Source organism: Oncorhynchus keta, chromosome 26, assembly GCF_023373465.1.
Source record: "Oncorhynchus keta strain PuntledgeMale-10-30-2019 chromosome 26, Oket_V2, whole genome shotgun sequence".
Taxonomy (NCBI): Eukaryota; Metazoa; Chordata; class Actinopteri; order Salmoniformes; family Salmonidae; genus Oncorhynchus; species Oncorhynchus keta.
In genome coordinates this window covers 17974332-17990183 of record NC_068446.1, presented here as the reverse complement: position 1 = coordinate 17990183, position 15852 = coordinate 17974332, and the positions used below count along the sequence as shown (strand labels likewise).

The following is a 15852-nucleotide window of genomic DNA, read 5'->3' as shown; positions in this document are numbered from 1 at the left end:
TATACTGAAGTGTACAGAGTGTGTGATATCTTGGGGTCAGGCTGGTTCCAGGGAGTGGAGGAGGAAGTGCAGGCCAGGGAGACTTTCCCTTCAGCATGGCCCCTCAGCTCACTTTTTTATCCTTTCTTTCTGTCTTCCTTCCCTCTTCCAAATGTTTGCTTAAACATCAATATGGGGAAACCTCTCAGGGTTCGTCCTGGCAGTGACTGTGAGACTCACTCCAGAAACAGATCCGTCTCAAAACGAAAAACTATTCCAGATGTGAGGCTACCTTCTCCTCCGCACCTCCTCCTTTCCTCCGTCCCATTCTCCTCTCTTTATCTTCTCCTGTCCTCCCTCCCCCATCTCCTGCCTCCTTCATGCTTAGACAGACATGTCAGCCATAATCACCACACACTTTTCATATTTTCAGTCTATTAGTGGTACCCTTGGTAACATAATTGCGATCAAATGTGATAACATCTGCAATTCCTCCAATAATAGTGTCAGTTTTGATTCATGTGTTGTATTCGGGAACATTTCATTGGCTCTCCAGGCAGCTCTAAGACTCCATAAGCCAGCAGTGAGCAAAACATCCACACAATGTTTTACAACAGTTGACTAAACTCTGGTTAATTAATAAAGATTAAATCAAATTGATTCACACTGTAGATTATAATACAGTGTGCACAGTACTCATTTGCACAGATCTGTGCACTTTTGCGTGATGAAAATGCTGTGCTTAAAAGTCAACTTTGGGCAAAACCCCCAAAAGAACAGCTTTAAACTGTACAACAATGCACCACCATACCAGATCATTTAATGCTTTAAAAAAAGATGAATAAGATATTTGGCTACAGAAGTGCCATTTCTTACCTATCTCTACATCTTCCATCCAAAAACAAATCCTGTGAAATGACGTCAACACATACTGGAGCTGTTAGGGACCAGCTACATTGGCTAACATAGCTAACGAACAAGCTACGTCGATTGCGGAGCACATGACCAGAATGACAAATCGATGAAGCACCGAAGGCAGAGCACATTTCTGTTTGAAAATTGAGAAAGAGGCAGAGTTGGACCATTTTTCATGCCGAAAGTCGACCTTTAATATATGAGTGGTGGAAATTGGGCTTGTTGACCATAGTACAGGTGTAAGATCTTAATTTGAGTAGCAGGACACCTTTCCTGCAATGCAGGACATTTCTGACTTGTATTGTATTTGAGGTTTAAAAAGGATTCTGAAGTTTGCAATTACCACTTTTTAAGAATTGAAAATACATCAACCCCATCAAAAATAACCCACATAAAATTTCACATTTCCTGTTGCTGCAGGATTATTTTCCTGCTGTAGCAAACTGGCTCAAATTGATCCTACATCTGTAATTCACCACTGATCTACGAGTGAGAGGAGAAACATGAGTACATTCACATACAGGTGTACACTGCAAACAGAGGCAGGGAGAAAGAGAACCAGAGAGAAAGAGAGAAAAATATGGGGAGACTAGGCCTGACTTGGCATGCATTCACAGAGCAATTGATTGTTGTTTTCAGACTAGAGTAACTGAAAAATCACAACATTATTTACCTGATATTTAATTAATGAAGCATGCCATATTAGTTTCATAGCAGGACACAAATATACAACAGAATGAAACTCTGAACAACCACATTATGTGGGATTCACTTGGTACAAAAAGAAAACTGTTCCATAATGAAGTCATTTCCCATTAACTACAGCCAGACAGATCCATTGGCTCAGCCCAGAGACAATAGAGGAGAAAGCAGAGAAAGAATTTGTAATTGCCTTGGATGTGATTGGTGAAAATAAGTCATTATCAGTGGCTCAGACCACACCCTAAACTAAAGCACGCAATAAAGGAGGAGAGAGAGCGAGAGAGAGAGGCGTTTTTCAGTGCGCCGGATGAACGTCTCTCCTAAATGTTGGTCTGTGGGGTATTCATCTAGCTTACCCTCAGGGGTGACCCATGGAGCACTTCTGAGGACTTACTATACACTTGTGAGGACCAGGGTAGCCTAGTGGTTAGAGTGTTGGACTAGTAACCGAAAGGCTGCAAGTTCAAATCCCCAAGATGACAAGGTACAAATCTATCATTCTGCCCCTGAACAGGCAGTTAACCCACTGTTCCTAGGCCATCATTGAAAATAAGAATGTGTTCTTAACTGACTTGCCTAGTTAAATAAAGGTAAAAAAATAAAAAACAACGACAATTGATTCCCATTCAAAATCCTATTTTCCCCAAACCCTAATTCTAACCCCTCAGCCTAAAATGAGGACCAGCTGAATGTCCTCTCATTTCTGAATTTTGGTTGGTTTACTATTCTTGAGGCCTTCCTTGTACTCACAAGTATAGTAAAATGTGTACACATACACACCATCTAAAAATAAAAGATCACCTCTGAAATGGTGGAAAAATACCATCCCTGTGTGGAGCGAGAAAGAGAAGAAAACATGTTTTTTCAGATAGGTGCAGTGAAATGTGTTGTTTTACGGAGTCAGCCGTACCAGTACGACGCACCTGGAGCAAATGAGAGTTTTTCACCTTGTCAGTATGGGTATTCAAATCAGCGACCTTTTGGTTACTGGCCCAACGCTCTAACCACTAGGCTACCTGCTGCCCAAATATAGAAAGAGAGAGCTGGACGAACACACTCTCACATCCATATTGGCACACACACACACACACACACACACACACACACACACACACACACACACACACACACACACACACACACACACACACACACACACACACACACACACACACACACACACACACACACACACACACACACACACACACACACACACACACACACACACACACAGCTCCAAGTGGCTTCTTTCCCTCTCTCACCACTTTTTTCTTCTCTGTGCTCGTGCTCTGGCCAGTGAAAGGCAGGCTTGTTTCATAGTGCTTGATGTCGAACCACAGGCTCCAAAACACACACACACACACACACACACACACACACACACACACACACACACACACACACACACACACACACACACACACACACACACACACACACACACACACACACACACACACACCCACACACACACACACACACACACACACACACACACACACACACACACACACAGTACTCTGATATTATACTCAATGTTGTCCTTGGCCATCTTGTGTAAACTGTCTCATAGCCTTTCTATTGTAATATGATGAGAACAATATCTTCAGCGCAATGGCTGTACCCAGCCTTGGTGGGAGTTTATTTTTGTGTGTGTGTTGTGCATGCAGAGTCTGTGGTTAATGCATTCCATACATACTGACAGCAGGAAAGTATATTGAAATGGGCTTCCAATGTGTATTTGCTGGGATTGTTGATTACTCAGAAGTGGTGGAGTGCAGAGTACTAATGCACCCGAACATGGCCAAAGTTCATTTAAATTCATGCAACAAAATGTTCTAAATCCCAATTACCCCCATTGTGGAGAATCATTTTGCTGACGGCAAGTGAGAGAGAAGTCTTAATTATCTCCAGATTTCAAATCCTCTAAACTGGGCGAAGATTCTTTGACACACCCGAGAATGGATGAGGGAATTGTGCGTCTGTCCGTCCCTTGTCACTCTACAGTTTTCCTTGGGGTCTCGTTGACTCAATCACAGGTCTTACTGTATCTAACTATAATTCTGCTGCAAGGATGGAGAGGAAAAAAACAGAAGGCAGGAAATATGCATTGCTGAATTTAGTAGCACCGAGATGCATGGTGATGCCAACTTTCCCCTGTTTAAAATTCCTGAGCAGTGTAGTTATACCATCTCTGTCTTTCCCATTTCCATACTGAGTGGGCGACATGCTTTCACTGTAGAGTAGGAGCCATAGAGACTGGAATAAGCCTGGAGTAGAGATAGATGGAGAAATAGAGGTGGATTCAGGTTGGGATAAGACTGGACTGTAGATCAAGTAATATGGATAGACTAAAGCTGTATACTGTCAAGCTGACCACTCTGCTGTATGTCCGGAGCACATCTCATAAACCCGGTCAGAGACTTCTAGCAACAGAGATGACGAGATGTAGACAGGCCTGAAAACAACCACAGCACCCACCACTTCACTGCTCAGTCCCATTGGAGAGAACACCCATTTTGTATAAACCTTCTCTCTCTCTCTCTCTGTCTGCCAATATAGCAACATGCTAGTCTTAAAGATCAGCCACACTGTAGGCTGTAAAATACACGCATGAATGGAGAGAAGGGTGTGTCTCCGTGAAGGCTCTTCAGAGGAGGAAGGGGAGGACCATCCTCCTCAGTGAATTTCTTAAAAATAAAAATGGTAAAACATTTTAAAAAGGTATCATTTTTAGATAAAACTATACTAAATATAATCACATGTAACCAAATAATTGATTAAAACACACTATTTTGCAATAAAGGTCTATAGTAGCCTCGACAGCACTCAAGGTAGCACCAGGTGTAGCCGGATGGTTCTCACCCCCTTCCATAGACTTACACAGTAATTATGACAACTTCAGGAGGATGTCCTCCAACCTATCAGAGCTCTTGCAGCATGAACTGATATGTTGTCCACCCAATCAAAGAATGAGATAATTTATATAGTACTGAAATCATAAAATGTGGTGAGTAGTTGACTCAAAGAGAGAGAAAGACAATAGTTGAACAGTTTTAAACGATTGAATTTCTTCCAAAATGAAAGAGAAGCAAGAGAGAGTCATTTTATTTCCAGTTTCACTTAGGCCTACTTAGCTAGCAAATGCAACTAGCCAGTTAAGCCTACTCAAACACCCTGTTCAAACAGGAGGATGCTATGATTGCTAGCTGGCTATGACTATCCAACGCAACACTAGAACTTTTCCAAGTCATTGTAAGCTTTTGGTTTTCCTACAGTGCATTTGGAAAGTATTCAGACCCCTTGACTTGTTCCACATTTTGTTACGTTACAGCCTTATTCTAAAATTGATTAAATCAAAAAATATCTTCATTAATCTACACACAGTACCCCATTAATGTCAAAGCGAAAACTGTTTTTGGACATTTCTACAAACCATTTAACAATGTGTTAATGCAGTGTCAATACACTGCACCTATGTAACTACCAGGCAAATGCATATGGTTTTGGAACCTTAAGTGAAGTGGTGGTGTGCTACCACACTACCAGGCAGAAGGATGTAGAGTGTAATATGGACTGTAAAGAGTTACATTTGGAATCCTTAATGGTGAAACTTCCACCTTCTAACAGGACAACGACCCTAACCACACAACCAAGACAATGCAGGAGTGGTTTCGGGACAAGTCTCTGAATGTCCTTGAGTGGCCTAGCCAGAGCCTGAACTTGAACCCGATCAAACATCTCTGGAGAGACCTGAAAATAGCTGTGCAGCAACGCTCCCCATCCAACCTGACAGAGTTTGCGAGAATCTGCAGAGAAGAATGGGAGAAACTGCACAAATACAAGTGTGCCAAGCTTGTAGTGTCATACCCCAGAAGATTTGAGGCTGTAATCGCTGCTTTGACAAAGTACTGAGTGGGTCTGAATACTTATGTAAATGTAATATTTCAGTTTTTATACTGCTTACTGACTGTATACAAATGTTACTGCATGATTGTAGCTGGTTAACTAACACTTTAGTTCTGTTAGCTATGTTGACTATGAAGTTACTTTAGGTAATATGGTGACAATGATGTAGGTTGTTTGTAGCAGTTATGATATGGTTTGGCTTGGAAACTTGTTTTTGCCTGGTCACAAACAGCTGATGTGTTGTGCATTGAAGTTCACAAGCGAAAGGAAAAGTTGAGGAGGAGGAGAGCGCACAGATGCGAGAAGGAATACAACGTGGCTGCTATGAAAGTGAACTGTGTTTACGCGTGATCAGGTTTTCCTTCTGCCGATTCTGTTGAAAAACATTCTTAAACGGAAGCAAATGGAACAAAACGGGGATAAACATAGCTGAATTTGTCCAATAGAAATTCTTGTTTGCAACTGTTGGACTTGATTACACTCTACGTCAGCTTGATGCAGGCAAAAGTGTGCAAGGCGGTATTGAATGTGTCATTGTCTGTCCATGTGTCACCGTCTGTCAAATGTCTCTCTCGACCTGTATGCACCTACATTGTAAACTTTCATTCACAGGCTAGGTTGTAGCAACCTCATGATGGGTACAGGGCAAATGTGAGTATCATGTAGTAGCCTAAACCTATCGCTGTTACACTGGGTGAATGGAATATGAATGACAGTCATCCAATATGCTGTAATAGAAATAACGCCATGCTCATGAAAAAGAAAACGTCCTCACTCGTTACTCATTTTAAACGGCGCTGGCTGCCACTGGTGTGTCTAAGTGTGTGTTTTGTCACTCCACTGTTAAAGACGTTGAAGTTTTGATGTATGTTCATGAAAGTCCATGAAAACAAATAGTTGTTTCCCTGCACCAAGCCACAGAAAAATAAAAGTTTACAGCATATGGAACATAGGCTTTGTTCGCTTCGAGGCACTCCAGACAATTTTGTGAGAAATGTTCTGGTGTGTTTGTAGTTTGCCTGGAGCAGGCTTTAATTAAAAAGCAATGTTAATGTGAAGAACTGACTCTACAATTATCTCCCCCTCTCTCAGAGCAGACTGCCACAACTGTAAAAGACCACGCACCACACACACACAGTCTTGTACAGCTAACCTTGTGGGGACACGCAATTCAGTCCCATTCAAAATCCTATTTTCCCGAACGCCTAACTTAACCCTAACCCATACTCTTACCCGAACCTTAACCCAAAAACCTAACCTTAACCCTAGCTCCTCACCCTAACTCTATAACTAACCTTTGCTCCTAACCCTTAACCCAAAACCCCCTAGAAATAAATTTTGACCTTGTAGAGACCAACAAAATGTCTCCAGTTGGTCATATTTTTGTTATTCTACTACTCTTGTGGGGACTTCTATTTAGACACACACACGCACACGCACACACACACACACACACACACACACACACACACACACACACACACACACACACACACACACACACACACACACAGAGAGAGAGTTTGGCCTTGTGCCCTGCTCTTTATCCAATTATAAACCTCTATTTAATGACAACAGCTCTATAATGTTGTCATACGTACTATTGTCCCAAGTCATTGTATTTATCAGGAGTTGACTCAGATTCTCTCTCTGTTGCCTACTGGTTGTCAGTGATCCGTCTCTGCTCAACAAGCGTTGCGTCTGGGTTTCCTTGTAAAATATAATTGGCATCTCATTGACATCACACTTTCCCTCAGTGAAGCAAACATAGAGTGGTAAAAGTGGAGAAAACCATGGATACCAGAACAGTCCTGCTCATATCAAAAGAGACAACAGCAGCAATTAAGGCCACCACATGGACAAACATACACAAGCACGTGCATACACAGCTCCCCATACCGTTCCCATGGCAACACTCACCTGGGTTAACCTGTGAGGTGACGTCTCCTACCAGATAGAGAAGGATGAGCAACGGAAAGTGTTTGTCCCACAGGCGCTTCATCCCAAACACACGCACACGCACACACACACACACACACACACACACACACACACACACACACACACACACACACACACACACACACACACACAGAGAGAGAGGGTCTTCAAACCTGAAATCAATGGGAAAACAACAGACAGTCAAAATATGTCATACAATACAAGTTGGAATATTTGGACTGTGATGAAATGAAACAGAAGTTCAAGGGTCCGTGTTTGGATCCATGTGGCATATTCAGACAGTTGATGCGGTTTTATGTCTTTCCTCCAGGGAACCAGACCATCTGAGAGGTTCTATGGGAAAGCTACAGCTTTTACTGGAGGAATGGTTTTCATTTGCTCAATAAAGACAATAATTGCTGTCTAAAAGTGGAATTTCCATTCATCATTACCTTAACACAAGCGAATAGCAAAGGGATATTAAAGTCAAACTGGCAGGGATAATTCAACATTACAGTAGCCAGCTCTAAGGAATAAAAATTTACATAAAACTGTACCTATACAGCTAAACATCTAATAGTAAATGTGTGTGGGTGTGTTAGAGACAAAAGGAGGTAGGAATAAATTCAAAGTGAGAGAGTGAGAGAGAGAGAGAGAGAGAGAGAGAGAGAGAGAGAGAGAGAGAGAGAGAGAGAGAGAGAGAGAGAGAGAGAGAGAGAGAGAGAGAGAGAGAGAGAGAGAGAGAGAGAGAGAGAGAGAGAGAGAGAGAGAGTGGGCCACCACAGACATTACCACAGTGAGACAGAGACAGGTCCAGCAGGACTCCTCTCTTCTCTTCTCAGACCCAAACAGCCAATGGTCTAACCTCAAAGGAAAAGTTGATGTCTACTCACAGTGATCTTGAACAAAGCTTTTGGTAATTGATTCTAGTCTTGTGTGGTTGTCTGGTCTCCCACTTGCATAATGATCTAGTAAAAGGTGTGTGTGTGGGGGGGGGGGGTCATTCTAACTCATTGTTACATAATCACAATCAGTCTTAGTATGTGGCTTGCTCACTGTGTCAATAGCTTGTTATGGAAGAAACACCATGCTGCATTTAAAGCACGGGGAACAAAATGGTCATGTGGTAACGTTCATTTATTACTGGAACGACTGGATCATTTGTGGTTGTTATATCTTTGCTTATATAAAATAGTGCAGTATGGACTGTACAGAGTTAAAGCTGGAATCCTTAATGGTGAAACTGCCACGTCCATTTGGGATATCACAACAACGAAGTTACTGCAGACAACGAACACTGTTTTTTCCCCCTCTTTCGACATCACTGCACAAGCGATAGAACAACAGAACATGCAATTCAATTTAATTTGACCACACTGCTCAACACACCTCACCTCCGTTTTGTTAACAAAATAAAAACAGTAACAAAAGTGCTGTGGACGGACAGTGGAACTGTTTCCCCTAATACAGATTCCATGTTTAAGGTGGAGAGATCAGAAAGCCAAAGGGGAGGTTCCCTGGTCTTTATCCTATGCCAAAGAGGTACGAGTGAGTGTGTGCGCATGCAAAGTTTTCAAATGTTCATTCCGTACTAAACACAACATTCTCCTGGCCGCGCGTTGCTGCATAGGAGTGGCTGATAGGGCAACATGTCAGGATCCAGCAGCAGAACACACACACACACACACACACACACACACACACACACACACACACACACACACACACACACACACACACACACACACACACACACACACACACACACACACACACACACACACACACACACACACACACACACACACACACACCTAGTAAACGTCTCCTTGCCCTCTGCAGCAAACACTGACACATGCTCACAATAAGCAGGCCATTGAGTTCCACTGTCAGACATCAGTGTAAAAGCTGGAGCTTCATACAGTTGGCTACGGGCAGGGCTTTATTCTGGTTGTGGGAAACATACACTATACATACAAAAGTATGTGGACAACCCTTCAAATGAGTGGATTCGGCTATTTCAGGCACACCCGTTGTTGACAGGTGCATAAAATCGAGTACACAGCCATGCAATCTCCATAAACAAACATTGGATATAGAATGGCCTTACTGAAGATCTCAGTGAATTTTAATGTGGCACGGTCATAGGGTGCCATCTTTCCAGCAAGTTTGTCACATTTCTGCCCTTGTCAACTCTAAGTGGTTGTATTGTGAAGTGAAAACTACTAGGAGCAACAATGGCTCAGCCGCGAAGTGGTAGGCCACATAAGCTCACATAACGGGACCTCAGAGTGCTGAAGCGCATAGCGCTTAAAAATCATCTGTCCTTGGTTGCAACACTCACTACCAAGTTCGAAACTGCCTCTGGAAGCAAAGTCAGCACAAGAATGGTTCACCGGGAGCATAAAATGGGTTTCCATGGCCGAGCAGCAGCACACAAGCCTAAGATCACCATGCGCAATGCCAAGTTTCGGCTGGAGCGGTGTATAGCTTGCCGCCATTGGATTCTGGAGCAGTGGAAATGAATTCTCTGGAGTGATGAATCAGGCTTCACCATCTGGAAGTCGAACAGACAGATCTAGTATTGGTGGATGCCAGGAGAACGCTACCTGCCCCAATGCATCGTGCTACATGTAAAGTTTGGGGCTGTTTTTCGTGGTGCGGGCTTGAACCGTTAGTTCTAGTGAACGGAAATCTTAACGCTATAGCACACTGACAATCTAGACGACTTCCAACTTTATGGCAATGCCCCCGTGCACAAAGCCAGGTCCATACAGAAATGCTTTGTCGAGATCTGTGTGGAAGAGTTTGACTGGCCTGCACAGAAATGTTCCCTCTAAACTATGCACACACGCAGTAGCCAAGCAGCTCCCTGGGACTGCCTATCAGCAGAATAAATACTGTATCAGCCCACTGAGAGAAGCACGAGATTGAACTTCACTCAACTTTCTAGAATTTTCCCTGCTAGTTAACACTATCAACGTTTCCCTTTACTGTGGAATTGGGTTAGAAACAATGCAATATTGGCCACTTTCAATTCAACACACCCGAAACCAAACAAACTATGCAAAATATTTTGTTGTAGGCAGAACACATCAGAGTAGGATTATATTGCATTGACAAGCATGACTCCAAAACTCACGTCTACACAGACCGGTTCTGCATAACCAATCAGAGCTGCAGTAGGACAGAGCCGCAGTATGCAAACATACCAAAGTCACATATGGATCTGTGCCATTTACTTTGATCGGGACTGTGTTACAGCTGTGGTCATGAGTAGATGTTACAGCTGTGGTCATGAGTAGATGTTACAGCTGTGGTCATGAGTAGATGTTACAGCTGTGGTCATGAGTAGATGTTACAGCTGTGGTCATGAGTAGATGTTACAGCTGTGGTCATGAGTAGATGTAACAGCTGTGGTCATGAGTAGATGTTACAGCTGTGGTCACGAGTAGATGTTACAGCTGTGGTCATGAGTAGATGTTACAGCTGTGGTCATGAGTAGATGTTACAGCTGTGGTCATGTGTAGATATTACAGCTGTGGCCATGAGTAGATGTTACAGCTGTGGTCATGAGTAGATGTTACAGCTGTGGCCATGAGTAAATGTTACAGCTATGGTCATGAGTAGATATTACAGTTGTGGTCATGAGTAGATGTTACAGCTGTGGTCATGAGTAGATGTTACAGCTGTGGTCATGCGTAGATGTTACAGCTGTGGTCATGAGTAGATGTTACAGCTGTGGTCATGAGTAGATGTTACAGCTGTGGTCATGAGTAGATGTTACAGCTGTGGTCATGAGTAGATATTACAGTTGTGGTCATGTGTAAATGTTACAGCTGTGGTCATGAGTACATGTTACAGCTGTGGTCATGTGTAGATATTACAGTTGTGGTCATGGGTAGATGTTACAGCTGTGGTCATGAGTAGATGTTACAGCTGTGGTCATGAGTAGATATTACAGTTGTGGTCATGAGTAGATGTTACAGCTGTGGTCATGAGTAGATGTTACAGCTGTGGTCATGAGTAGATGTTACAGCTGTGGTTATGTGTAGATGTTACAGCTGTGGCCATGAGTAAATGTTACAGCTATGGTCATGAGTAGATATTACAGTTGTGGTCATGAGTAGATGTTACAGCTGTGGTCATGAGTAGATGTTACAGCTGTGGTCATGAGTAAATGTTACAGCTGTGGTCATGAGTAGATGTAACAGCTGTGGTCATGAGTAGATGTTACAGCTGTGGTCATGAGTAGATGTTACAGCTGTGGTCATGAGTAGATATTACAGTTGTGGTCATGGGTAGATGTTACAGCTGTGGTCATGAGTAGATGTTACAGTTGTGGTCATGAGTAGATGTTACAGCTGTGGTCATGAGTAGATGTTACAGCTGTGGTCATGAGTAGATGTTACAGCTGTGGTTATGTGTAGATGTTACAGCTGTGGCTGTGTAGACATTACAGTTGTGGTCAGTAATTTTACAGCTGTGGTATAGGTCAGCTGTGGTGAGTAGATATTACAGTTGTGGTCATGAGTAGATGTTACAGCTGTGGTCATGAGTAGATGTTACAGCTGTGGTCATGAGTAGATGTTACAGCTGTGGTCATGAGTAGATGTTACAGCTGTGGTCATGAGTAGATGTAACAGCTGTGGTCATGAGTAGATGTTACAGCTGTGGTCATGAGTAAATGTTACAGCTGTGGTCATGAGTAGATGTTACAGCTGTGGTCATGAGTAGATATTACAGTTGTGGTCATGGGTAGATGTTACAGCTGTGGTCATGAGTAGATGTTACAGCTGTGGTCATGAGTAGATGTTACAGCTGTGGTCATGAGTAGATGTTACAGCTGTGGTCATGAGTAGATGTTACAGCTGTGGTTATGTGTAGATGTTACAGCTGTGGTCATGTGTAGACATTAAAGTTGTGGTCATGGGTAGATTTTACAGCTGTGGTCACGAGTAGATGTTACAGCTGTGGTCACGAGTAGATATTACAGTTGTGGTCATGGGTAGATGTTACAGCTGTGGTCATGAGTAGATGTTACAGCTGTGGTCATGAGTAGATGTTACAGTTGTGGTCATGAGTAGATGTTACAGCTGTGGTCATGAGTAGATATTACAGTTGTGGTCATGAGTAGATGTTACAGCTGTGGTCATGAGTAGATGCTACAGCTGTGGTCATGAGTAGATGTTACAGCTGTGGTCATGAGTAGATGTTACAGCTGTGGTCATGAGTAGATGTAACAGCTGTGGTCATGAGTAGATGTTACAGCTGTGGTCATGAGTAAATGTTACAACTGTGGTCATTAGTAGATGTTACAGCTGTGGTCATGTGTAGACATTACAGTTGTGGTCATGAGTAGATGTTACAGCTGTGGTCACGAGTAGATATTACAGTTGTGGTCATGGGTAGATGTTACAGCTGTGGTCATGAGTAGATTTTACAGCTGTGGTCACGAGTAGATATTACAGTTGTGGTCATGGGTAGATGTTACAGCTGTGGTCATGAGTAGATGTTACAGCTGTGGTCATGAGTAGATGTTACAGTTGTGGTCATGAGTAGATGTTACAGCTGTGGTCATGAGTAGATATTACAGTTGTGGTCATGAGTAGATATTACAGCTGTGGTCATGAGTAGATGTTACAGCTATGGTCATGAGTAGATGTTACAGCTGTGGTCATGAGTAGGTATGCTTGATTTGAGATCAGAGTGAGAGCTGCATGTAGCCCCGTGTGCACGTTTTGTTCATATCCTTTGCTAGTTAGTGAGTTATTAGCCCAGTTATAGATACTTTGTAGTCAGCAATAGGGGAGGGATTGCTTGCTTCAATCTTTAAAAAGAAAGTCAGGTAAAGAGCTTTTTTTATGTCTTAAAGGGACAGTGTTGCATTTTGATACAGGCTTGAATAAGCTAAGTAGCCAATAGTGATGGGTCATTAGCGAACGAGTCTGATCTAAGAGCCTTCTCTTTTAGGTGAACATTGGGAGCCGGCTCGCATATCAGAAGAGCCAAATCTATTTATAAAAATATAAAACAATTAAGATATAAATAGTCAAAAGATTTAAATGAATAGAATGAACTAATTCAAAGAACGAAAAACAAAATACAATAATATAGCCCTAAATGCTCGAGCGCACACACATTCTTTCTGACTGTCTGCTCAGACTAACAGCCAAAACCTGTTGTTCCTGTCAATCAGACACCTGGTGTCAACCAATGAACCAAAGATGTGTGAGGGAGGGCCGAGCCAACTCACTCACACACTTAGCAGCCGAGGAGAGAGAGAGGAAGGACAGCTGTGAAAACAGCAGCTGGAAAAAGAGTCGGAAGCACAGTAGCATTTGGATGCATTTTAATAATGTAGACAATGTTAGAGCACAGTGTAGAATTTTCCAAAACTAAATCTCATATAACGCCTGTTCTACGCACAACCTACACCGGCATATGAGAACTGTGCACCCTACTATGAAGCTTGCTGTAGTGGAGATTCGAGAAACTAGCGGGCCTGCAAATGATAGTGGTGCAGCCAGCATCTCCAAGTGTCCACTCAGTCAAGTAGGCCTACTCCGCGACCCACAGCAACGCAGTCTTCTATGGACCAGTTTACGCCAAAGTCTATGTCTGTAGCAAAACAAGGCCAAATTGATATTGAAATGGCTAAAATGATTGTCACCGATTTCCAGCCATTTGCGATCGTGGAGGACAGAGGTTTTTTAAATTAAAGCAATAGTCTAAATCCAATGTACACAATTCCAAGCAGGAAAACCCTTTCAAAAGCACTTATTCCACAACTGTACGAGAACACACAGGCTTCATTGCGGGAAAGAGTCCAAAAAGCTACTGCAGTTTGCCTTACCACTGACTGTGTTGGACATCAAGGGTAACCACTTCTTACATGTCGATTACATGTCACTTCATTGAAAATGTCTTGCTGTCTTCTGGACTGCTTTGAGTTCAGCAACAGACACACCTCAGAGAAGTTGGCAGAGGAACTGTTGAGAGAGGCCAGAGAATGGCAAGTAGATGGAAAAGTGGTCTGTTGTGTTAAAGACAATGCAGCTAACATCACCTAAGCCTTGAACATTTAAAAATGGACCCATCATCCATGTCTTTCCCACACAAACACCCTGATTGTAAGAGACGCTCTGAAGGTGATGAAGCCCACTGTGGACAAAGTGAAAGCAGCTGTGGAATACTCCCACAGGAGCACAGCAGGCGCTGAAAAACTCAAGTCTACACAACGCCAGATAGGGATGCCTGAGCTGAGGCCTAAACAAGACTTCCAAGGTGGAATTCAACATTAAATGTCGAAGCGGTTTCTTGAGTCAAAGGATGCCATCATCTCTACCCTGGCCATTGTCAATGCACCTGTTGATGCTCTGACCCAAGCGGAATGGGAGGTGGTGGAGGAGGTGTGCAGAGTCCTGGAACCCTTTTAGCAGGTCACTGTGGAGATCAGTGGAGAGAAGTACAGTAAGCAGTTATTAATACATCATTATTTAATCCAGTATTATTTATGTATATGAGCAGTAGATGAGAATGTAATATCAGTAGACAAAACATGAACTAATAAGTTACTGTTCTCTCTTTTCAGCTATGTGACAGCCTCAAAAATGACACGCCTGTGTAAGGGTCTGCAGTGAATCACAGCCAGCCGCCAGAGAGAAGCAAATGTAACCACAGGACATGTGACAGAGTTGATGGACACCCTATATACATCAATGAACAGAAAGTTCCACAGAATGGAATATAATCACGTGCTATCAGAAACCGCTGCAGTTGACCCCAAGTTTAAGAAGTTAGCCTTCAGTGATGCCAGAGCGATTGATGAGGCTCTTCGAAGAATAACCTCAGCAGAAGGGAGGGACAGCCCCAGCAGTCAGCTGGCTCAGGCACCAGGGCACCAGGGCAACAGGAAGAAGAGGGATCAGATGGAGCAGGAGCACCAGCAGTAGTGCCACATTTACATTACATTACATTACATTTAAGTCATTTAGCAGACGCTCTTATCCAGAGCGACCTACAAATTGGTGCATTCACCGTATGACATCGAGTGGAACAGCCACTTTACAATAGTGCATCTAAATCTTTTAAGGGGGGTGAGAAGGATTACTTTATCCTATCCTAGGTATTCCTTAAAGAGGTGGGGTTTCAGGTGTCTCCGGAAGGTGGTGATTGACTCCGCTGTCCTGGCGTCGTGAGGGAGTGTGTTCCAACATTGGGGGGCCAGAGCAGCGAACAGTTTTGACTGGGCTGAGCGGGAACTGTACTTCCTCAGTGGTAGGGAGGCGAGCAGGCCAGAGGTGGATGAACGCAGTGCCCTTGTTTGGGTGTAGGGCCTGATCAGAGCCTGGAGGTACTGAGGTGCCGTTCCCCTCACAGCTCCGTAGGCAAGCACCATGG

General features: G+C 43.2%; 1 protein-coding gene across 5 annotated transcripts in view; it reads right to left on the bottom strand.

Moving 5' to 3' along the window:
- Positions 1-15852, bottom strand: part of LOC118359015 (discoidin domain-containing receptor 2-like) — a 53425-nt gene that overhangs the window by 17572 nt on the left and 20001 nt on the right. For all 5 annotated transcript variants that reach the window (XM_052480291.1, XM_035737144.2, XM_035737143.2 and 2 more), the window contains one exon: positions 7429-7622. In XM_052480291.1, coding sequence (XP_052336251.1) covers positions 7429-7510 — 82 coding nt within the window. In that variant the 5' untranslated portion in view covers positions 7511-7622. The remainder of the gene's footprint in view (positions 1-7428; positions 7623-15852) is intronic.